The sequence below is a fragment of the Carlito syrichta genome, unplaced genomic scaffold, assembly GCF_000164805.1.
Source record: "Carlito syrichta isolate Samal-C Ts95f unplaced genomic scaffold, Tarsius_syrichta-2.0.1 Scaffold314595, whole genome shotgun sequence".
Classification (NCBI taxonomy): Eukaryota; Metazoa; Chordata; class Mammalia; order Primates; family Tarsiidae; genus Carlito; species Carlito syrichta.
Genome location: NW_007258691.1, coordinates 770,903 through 780,702, shown reverse-complemented (window position 1 = coordinate 780,702; position 9,800 = coordinate 770,903). Strand labels below are relative to the sequence as shown.

General features: G+C 41.0%; 1 protein-coding gene across 2 annotated transcripts in view; it reads right to left on the bottom strand.

Annotated features, from left to right (window-relative positions):
- SSR3 (signal sequence receptor subunit 3) overlaps positions 1-7,036 on the bottom strand; it is a 16,067-nt gene extending 9,031 nt beyond the window's left edge. Inside the window, exons 1-2 of one of the 2 annotated variants that reach the window (XM_008071638.2) lie at positions 6,792-7,036; positions 5,185-5,311 (exon numbers count right to left, since the gene is read on the bottom strand). In XM_008071638.2, coding sequence (XP_008069829.1) covers positions 5,185-5,311; positions 6,792-6,924 — 260 coding nt within the window. In that variant the 5' untranslated portion in view covers positions 6,925-7,036. Of the gene's footprint in view, positions 1-5,184; positions 5,312-6,373; positions 6,437-6,791 lie in introns of those variants that run through there. The other variant, XM_021719356.1, reaches the window with a different exon arrangement.
- Positions 7,037-9,800: the final 2,764 nt, after the last annotated feature.

The following is a 9,800-nucleotide window of genomic DNA, read 5'->3' as shown; positions in this document are numbered from 1 at the left end:
GGAACCCAGCAGGTCAAGGCTGCGGTGGCCAGGAGCAGCCTCTGCATTCCAGTCTGGGCAACAGAGTGAGACTCCAACTCAAAAAAAAAAAAAAAAAAAAAGAAATAATACATCAGGAACTGACTATTATTACTTTTAGTTAAATTAACAACTACCTTAAAAGTTGTACCAAAATTTAGTATGGAATCAGCCAGAAAAGGCTGCAAGTTACTCAAGAACTCAGAATCTTCAATGACAAGTCAGATGAAGAAAAAAATTAGCTATATTCTCATTGAAAAAATGAGTAGATGAATTTTATCAGATGGGGTTGCTAGTGTAAGAGGATAAAATTTAAACTATGATAAAATACAAAAAGCTTCCCACAGACTAAATGTGAATTCAACATGGTATATTTTTCATAATATGAGAGAAACTGGTAAATAGATACATAGAGAATAAAAAGTAGTAACTGATCACAAGCAAAATTTAACAGATTACCTACAGTTAACACAATAACCTAACAGGATATGGAACACAGGAGCTAGAAATCTGTTCACTCTACATTCAAGTCATCAATCCCTCATTAATACACCATATTTCTAGTCAGTGGACCCTGGAAAACTATAGAGAAGTCAGGATGGCGTGCCCAAGATCATTCAAGGCAGGAGTTTTCAATCTTTCTTCAACCACAAGAGCTGCTGGGTTACAAATTAAGCACAAATTACAGATGGTTTTACCCAATGTCTCCATCTTTAGCTCTCTCACTCAAGATCCCAGTTAGAACTGACATTGATAAAAAGAAAACCTTTAGTCAGCTTCAACTAACGTATTTTTTAACAATTTACAAAGGTATACTTTTTTTTTTTTTTTTTTGAGTTGGAGTCTCACTCTGTCGCCCAGACTGGAGTGCAGTGGCCGCTCCCGGCCACCGCAGCCTCAACCTGCTGGGCTCCGGCGATCCTTCCGCCTCAGCCTTCCGAGTAGCCGGAATTATAGGCATGCGCTACCACGCCTGGCTGATTTTTTGATTTATTGTAGAGATGAGGTCTCGCCTGCCCAGGCGGGTCTCGAACCCGCGGGCTCAGGCAATCCACTCACCTCAGCCTCCCAAAGGTGCAGGATTACAGGCTGAGCCACCGAGCCCGGCTAAAGTTATACTTTTTAACTGTTAACCCACATGAGTTGATAACTGGAGGGAGGAAAAATGGCTCTTCTAAAAAAAATAAATAAATAAGAGGAAATAAATTCTGAAACCTAAAGAAAAAGGCAGCTAAGGGGCAGGCATCTGTCTTTTTTCAGACACTTTAGGACACAACAACATATTTTTTACTCCAAATATCCAACTTCATCTGACTCATTTTATTATTAAAAGCTCTTTCCAGATGCTTCCTTCATTCCTAAGGCACTAGGCTCCTAAGACAGAGACTCTTATCTCTCAACCTGTCTAGGCCAGGCACTAAGTGTTTCTGGAATTTAACATCAGACCACTTTTTTCTACAAAAGACCAACTAAAAAGAAATGGACACATTTCATAGCAGAAACCTTAAGTAAATGTAAAAAATACATGCACACTCCCCAAGTGTCGTAGGACTAAACTACTGTATTTTCAAGAGTTGGTTGTATCACTATGCATCTTGAGGACAAACAGTCAATCAACTGTAAACATGACAAATCTTTCTGAAAACACTAGTCCAGATGACTAAGTAATTTCCCTTTTAGGTCTAGATTTCTAATTTTTTTTTTGAGTTGGAGTCTCACTGTCGCCCAGACTGGAGTGTGGTGGCTGGGAGCGGGAGGTGGCTGGGAGTGGCTACCGCAGCCTCGACCTGCTGGGCTCCAGCGATCCTTCTGCCTCAGCCTTCCAAGTAGCCAGAATTATAGGCGAGCACTACCATGCCTGGCTAATTTTTTGATTTATTGTAGAGATGAGGTCTCCCCAAGTTGCCCAGGCAGGTCTCGAACCCGCAGGCTCAGGCAATCCACTCACCTCAGCCTCTCAAAGCGTGGGATTACAGGCTGAGCCACGGAGCCCGGCTAGGTCTAGATTTCTACATTCACCTACCAGAGACATCACAGCCACACTGTAGGTTTACTGCACCTCCCTTAGAAAATAAACCTCCCTCAGTGCTGAATGCTCTAAAACAGGACAGAGGTCATGCCAGTAACCTGGCACTTAGCCAACTGAGATAACCCACAAAATCAATGAAATTTTTCTTCTTTTACATTAATATGTCAGAAAATTTCCAGAATTTTTTTAAAGATACTATTTAATTTCTCAAAATAAAAATATGTTTGTATGCCACCTTTTAAAAAAATTATTCAAGGTTCTTAACCCCAACCTCCCCAACCCTGCACATAAACATTATGTTCCAGATCATATGTCACACATATGATCACACTTATCCTCAGCAACCTCTGAGGTACCACTTAGTATCACCATTTTACAGCTCAAGAATCTGAAGTCTACAGAGGTCAACTCTATACCCAAGACCACACATTTAAGATCAGCAGAACTGGGACCAGCATCCAGAACTGTGGACTGGGAAGCCACTGTCCCCCATTTCTACTGCCCACACTCAGCATCTTGCTGGGTCTTTGAGCCATAACCATCTTGCAAATCTGTAGGAGTTTCGATGTCAGTAACAATACTTAATGTTAAACCAAAACTATAACTAAAAAAAAAATTATATCACTGAAATTTTATTCAGTTAAATGTACATTAACAGTTATAAGATATGACAGGTGCCTTCAAAAAGCCTAAAGTAGAAATGAGAAGGTAAAAAGAACATGATTTTGATGACAAAGAGATGAATGAAATATGATACACAGAACAAATGAAAAATGCTAAGTTTCAAAGGGACTCAGTTCCACAGAGATCACAAAAGACAGGCGAAACAAGATGCCAGTTCTGAGAGCCTCCCTATCCAGAGGTCACCAGGACTCACAATGAACAGCCCAAACAGCAGAACCAGGATGGGCTGAATCCTGGAAAGGCCATTGATAGAAGGACTGCCAAGCAGAAAGATGACAAAAATGACCTAGTTACTCTGCTGGTCCATCACAACTGCAGTCATGAAACCTGAGCTCTTTTGTGTCCAGAATGACAGTGGGGAAACTGCTGAGGCCACTTCCAGTCACTGAGGCCATTTCTATCCATTTTGTAAAATAAATCCCTTTTAACTGAGATCATCTCAACATGTCTATTCCTTGTGCTCAGAAAGAGTCTAACACAAGGACAACAAAGCAAAGAAATGATCAAAGTCAGGAAGGATTTCTCTGGAAAAGAATTCTGGGTCTCAAAACAGCAGATGTGCAGGCCGGGCTTGGTGGCTCAGCCTATAATCCCAGTACTTTGGGAGGCCAAGGCGAGTGGATTGCCTGAGCCCGCAGGTTCAAGACCAGCCCGGGCAACTTGGCAAGACCTGTCTCTACAATAAATCAAAAATTAGCTGGGCATGGTAGCACATGCCTATAGTTCCTGGCTACTTGAAAGGCTAAGGCAGAAAGATCGCCGGATCCCAGCAGGTTGACGCTGGGGTGGCCGTGAGTATGCCACCGCACTCCAGCCTGGGCAAGAATGAGACTCCAACCCAAAATAAAAAATAAAAAAATAACAACATGTAAGAATGGAAAGGAAGAAAAATAATCCCAAATGGGAGAGAGTCCAAGTCACATTCAATGGATGACACAAAGGCTGCATCAGAAGGGTTAAGGCCCAGTTCTGAAAGATGAGGCTAGACTCATAGGAAGGAGGCAGATGACTTATGTTCCAGGAGTCTGAAGAAATTTGGCTTCAATACATTAAAAAAGAAGGCCATGACGAGTTGTTAAGAGAATGATGATAATACTAATGTCACATAAAACACCTCATAAAACAAGGATAATACCTGCACCTCATAGGGGTACTTGTAAGGATGATATAGAGTAACATACTTTATGTAGAGCATGGCAGGGTTGGTCCTAAACTTTTAAGAGACCAGATGGAGATTACTTATAGCAATTCAAGTAAAAAGTGTCTACACTAGAGTGAGAACTATATAAATGAAAAGACAATGCATATACAAAGAATGCTGGCACTTCGAGTTTCAGCAAAATTCCAGTTGCCTTTAAGAAATTAGTTTCAAAGAAATATAGCACCTAGAAGGCCCCACTGAGGAAGCAGAAAAATATCCTGCTATCCCTAATCAACTATCAAAGTGTGCATGAAAGCAACATCCAAGGTCGTCTTTTCCAATTAAACATTAATTTATACCACTTTCAATGAGGGCAATGACAATCAGAAATGTTACCATCTTTCCTAAGTCTAGATTCCCCCACCATCTTAACCTTTATGAAACTAGAGTATTTAATTATTTATAACTCATGTATAAATGTATTATTGTGAGGCTTGGGTTTTCTCCCAAAAGCTATTATTACAGTAATTATATATTTTATAATGAGTGATCTTAAAATAGAGGAAATATGGTAATCCTTTACCATTTTAGACACTTGTAAGGAAAAAAATGTACATAGCACTGAAAATGTCACAGAGTTTGGCTGGGTGTGGTGGCTCAAGCCTGTAATCCCAGCACTTTGGGAGGCCGAGGTGAGAGGATGCCTGAGCTCAGGGATTCGAGACCAGTCTGGGCAACTTGATGAGGCCCTGTCTCTACAATACATCAAAAAATTAGTCAGGCATGGTAGTGCATGCCTATAGTTCCAGCTACTTGGAAGGCTGAGGCAGAAGGATTGCCTGAGCCCAGCAGGGTAATGCTAGGGTGGCCGTGAGCATGCCACTCCAACTCAAAAAAAAAAAAAAAAAAAAAAAGTCAAAAGACTTTAATAATAAAAAGACCATTCCTTTCACTTCCAAAAACAGGACATGAGGAGCCCAGAACAATTCTCTCCACAAAGAATTCCATCTAGGTTCTGAAATGTTAATTTATTTGGTGGGTTTGTTTTTTCTGATGACCTTCATACCAAGGATAGTAGTGTTTAAGTGTTCTAATTCCACCCTCAAAACCTACTTCCACAGTAGTGTCAGACTGACCATTGTCTCTGCTTCAGTTAGTTAACAATTTCCCCTAGCATCAATGTGCCTTCCCAAAACAGATATTCATATGTATCTCAAATTAATGCTTATTGAAACCAACACACACAAACATCTTTAAGAACACATATAAAATGAAACATGGAACACATGCTTTCACTTAAGAATATACTTACTTATGCTTGAGAACAAATTTTACATTCTTGTATGCAAAGGCTACCAGATATGTGCTTACTAGGGTCATCACGCTATAGAGAACAGCAGACTGAATAAGATCCATATGCCATATTCGCCAATATAACCCTAAATTAAGATAAAGGAGGGAGAAGGCACAAAAAGAAACAAAACATTACTATCCCATAATAAAGGCCTGCTAAATTAACTTCAGCTGAGCCTGGTAAAATGCCAAGTTATTCTTTAGACAATCCAATAAAGTATCTGTGCATCTTCAGAGCAAGCCAGCCAGCAAAAGCTCAGAACACTTGGAAACTATAACCTTCCTATTACTAGTCCAGATGAGATTTCTGCTTCTTCTAAAATGAAAACTCTGGCTCAACAAAATCATAACTCAGACTTTAAATTCCATTCATGGGGCCAGGCATGGTGGCTCAAGTCTGTAATCCCAGCACTTTGGGAGGCCAAGGCAAGAGAACTGCCTGAGCCCAGGGTTTTGAGACCAGCCTGGGCAACATGGCAAGACCTCGTTTCTACGATAAATTTTAAAAAAGAAAGAAGCCAGACGTGGTAGCATCCCCCTGTAGTTCAGTTACTTGGGAAGCTGAGGAGGAAGGATCCTCTGAGCCCAGCAGGTCGAGGCTGCAGTGGCCGTGAATGTGCCACTGCACTCCAGCCTTAGCGACAGGGTGAGATTCCGATTCAAGAAAAAAAAAATTTTTTTCATTCATTGGGATACTAGGATGCTAAATACAGGCCACTCCATAAACGCCACGTAGAGTCTCAAACCATAGTTTTCTTGCTGACGTGGCTGTTATGTGAAATCAAGGCAGTACTCTGTCGGGTCGGTGAGCCCCAAAGCTTCATTCCACATTAACTGCACGCTGGGTTTTCATAAAGGCAAAACAGAATACATTTGGATTTGACTGTCCAGCAACAGTGCAGCAGTGTGAAAGGCAAGAGGTTCAAATTCGGGAACCCACTGCTCCTGCGATATTGGCCACGTCTGCAAACAAATTTCCAACCAAGTGAGAACTCTAGAATTGATCTCGTAGCATATCAAAAAGCCTAAACAAAGGGAATCACTAAACCCTAGCACTTGTTCATTTCCCTCATTTTGCAAACCAGGCAAAAGATGCTCAGAGTGTGGGGCAGTTCATGTAAAGATCCACTTCTTATTCAGTGGTTTACCTGCTGGGTCTCTCTCGCCTAGTTCATCAGTTTCTCCAAAATAAGTAATAATACGAGTTTAAGATTTCGCAACGACAGCGGCACGGAAAAGGACGGCAGGCGGTATGCTGGAGCGTCAGCACAAGTACTTAACTCGAGTGTCTGTTTAAATACAGATTCCGGGCCGCCACCCTAAAACCAAGGAATCACAACCTCCGGAGGTGGAGCTCGGGGACCTGCGCACTTTTAAAAAGCTCCAGAAATGACTTCCCGAGAAGCCGCCCACGACACTCCCAGACCAGAACACTGAGGCCCAAAGAGGCCACGCGCTCCCTGGAGCCCAGGATAGCGCCTGAGGCCGCCTCGCCTCGGCCCCGCCACGTCCCCGCCCAGCCCGGCGCGCCGCGGCCTTCTCGCCCGCCTCGCCTCGAGCGCTCACAGATGGGGATGGCGGACACGATGAACGCGTTCCCGAAGAAGAGCGCGGATGACTTGGCCGAGAGGTTGCGGCTGAAATCCTGCAGGAGCAGGTCCTCCTCAGACTGCTGCTTGGAGCCGCCTTTGGGAGCCATGGCGGAGCGGGAGGCGAGAGCCGGCAAAGCAGAGCCGGACGCGAAGCGGAGAACGGGCCTCTGGCCCCGCCCCCCCCGGCGGCCGTATCCGCTAACGACGCGTCAGCGCCGCGCGCGGAGGCGGGACCCGGCGCGGCTCTGCCGAGCAAACGTCCCCAGGATTGGCCCGCCTGGCGCGACTACTTAAACGTCTCAGCGTGACTGGACAAGCGGACCAGACTTCCGGATTCCTGACAAACCACGTGACTCGTCTACGTCGAGGAGCGATATGGGATTTGTAGTTTAGTCGGTGCTTTCTTTAAAAAATTAAGACAACGTTGACATTCCCCTTCACAGCTGCTGACAGACCCACGAGTTCCAAGTCTTCAGAATTTCAAAATAAAAAACTCTTCCAATCCTGCGCCATACATCATTCGGAGTGTATGTTTAGCGCCCTAACCCACCACTGGGGGAACTGGAGAAGAAAGGTAGAGCTAACGCGTGTAGAATCCCTTCTCTTTGATACAGAGATTATTCCATTAAATACGCTGAAGAATCCTATGGCATGCACATCCTTGCCCCCGTTGCAAATGAAGAACTTGAGGGTAGGAGACAACAGGCTGGCTGGTCTCCAAGGTGTGGGTTCTTAATAACAGGATACTTATGTATGAGAAAGAAGACAACACTCTTGCTTTTAAAAAAAACTCATGACACCGTTGAGGAAGACCATATTTAACATATGCCCAATACATTTACAAGTTGTTTCTATTTTATTACTTTTATTTCAACTAAACCTTTAGGTGGTGTGGCCTCCAAAGCCATGCTAAATAAAACATTAATATTAAGTAAAGGCAATAGGTTGGCAGGCAGGACTCCTTCCCCGAAGCTCAGAAAGATTAAATAGACCTATTAAAACCGCTAGGTGACATTTTTAACTCGTCAGTTTATCACTTTTTCTTCAGAAAAGAATATTCAGCCACATCACTCACAGCAAATGTTTCTTTCGTCTTCATTACTGAAATCACCCAGTATACCAGGCATAATTTCTTCAACCTCCAACTGCCCTAGCAACAGATTGTAGACATCTTTCTTCCTTGCTATATCCCAATTGTAATCGACTTCCACAGCTTCCATCCTAATTAAGCTGTTTGTCTTTAATCTTTTTAAATGTTTTCTTTTTATAGGTACTAGAATAAGTCTTCCTGAAAGATAAACTATTCCATTATCTACAGCAAGTATTCCCGAATGTCAAAAGTTTTCACCAATTCACCACAGAATGAAAAAGAAAAAAGAAAAATAGACCAACTAGTTTTTAGGGTTTTTTTTTCTTCAGAAAACCAAAAGTATTCATTTTTAAATATCTGGGTTTACAGTATGTCCATTCCTTGATGGTAAAAATTATCTTTCTTGTATGGAGGTGATAGAAGAAGAAATTCTTATTTTCTCTTCCAACATATTCCTCTCCCAGTTTTTCCTACCTCAATAAATCACATCCTTTTTCACCCATTTGTTCTGGATAAAATGCCAGGTTTCAATACTAAGTCCTTTTTCCCCCTCCTCCATCCATGACCAATTCATAAGTAAAAACTTTTTGATCTGTCTCTATAACTAGATTCTCTTCTATCTGTAAGCCAATGATATTAAAAGAAGACAAAGATAAAAATTAGAAAACTAAGATCAAAAGGGACAAAAACCATCAGTATATGCCTATTAAAAATAATTTAACAAAACAGGAAAGATAAAAGTTTGAAATATAAAGGAGGTAAAAATGTTACAATGGAAGTAATCAAAAGGAACCAACTGAGAAAAATTAATACATTTTGTTAAATTAAAGACAAAGATAGACAAATGATAATTGAAATAGTAAGAATTTTAAATTTTTTTCATGGGGTAAATGAGAGAAATACAACAGGCAACAATGCTCATGACAGGTTTTTGATAATGCTAACAATGGCATCATGAAGGTAGCACAGTTAGAGTACTAGGACAGTACTTTCTTGCACCAAAACTAATTCCTCTTGAAAAGCAGCAAGATCTAATTATCTAATGATCTATGTATGTCATATATATCTATGTATGTCATATATAACTATGGCACATTAGACAAGAAGGACAAACAATTTGCTAAAAAAAAAACAAACAAAAAACAAACTGAAATGGTGAGCAATAGTATCTACCCAAGCAAAGAACTACAATATGTTTTGCCTATTTTCCTCTGTGAAAGAACTAGATGGACTTCATTCTATTCCAGCCTGATTCTAATCTGTGAATTTCAGGCTGAACATTTCTACTATCACTTTATGCTTATTCAATTGTGGTAGAAATTTTTAAGCAATAATATTTACTGCTGCCAGGCATATGGATAACAGATTTCTCCCATCCATTACTGATAGCTTTGGGGAATAAAATCTGGTGTTAAAAATTAATATGCCTTTCTGTGGCAAAGACTGCAAGTTGCCAGGCAGTAAAGAAAACCACTGCTAGCTTTTCACTGGGACTTTATGAAGAATAACAAAAGGATTATCCTGGGCTACTCTGGGGAGGGGGAAAAAAAAGTCCCTCTATTTTATAGCCTATTTGAAATGCAAATACCATGGAAATTTTTTTTCAAAGAAGAGATGGATCACTCTATGTGAAATATTTTAAGGTGTAATGTAGTCTCTAAGTGTAATGTTTAAGGTATCACCTGAGAAATGACTTACTCAGCCAAATTACACATTTCAGACACTGGTACATGACTAATTTACTAGTTTATGTACTCATTAAGCAAATATTTCTTGAGAAACTTCTATGTGAAAGGAATTATGTCTGATCCCTGGAAGTATCCAAATAGTAATCGTGATTATTATGACTATAACAACCAACATTTATTGAGTCCTTGTTATATATTCAGCTTT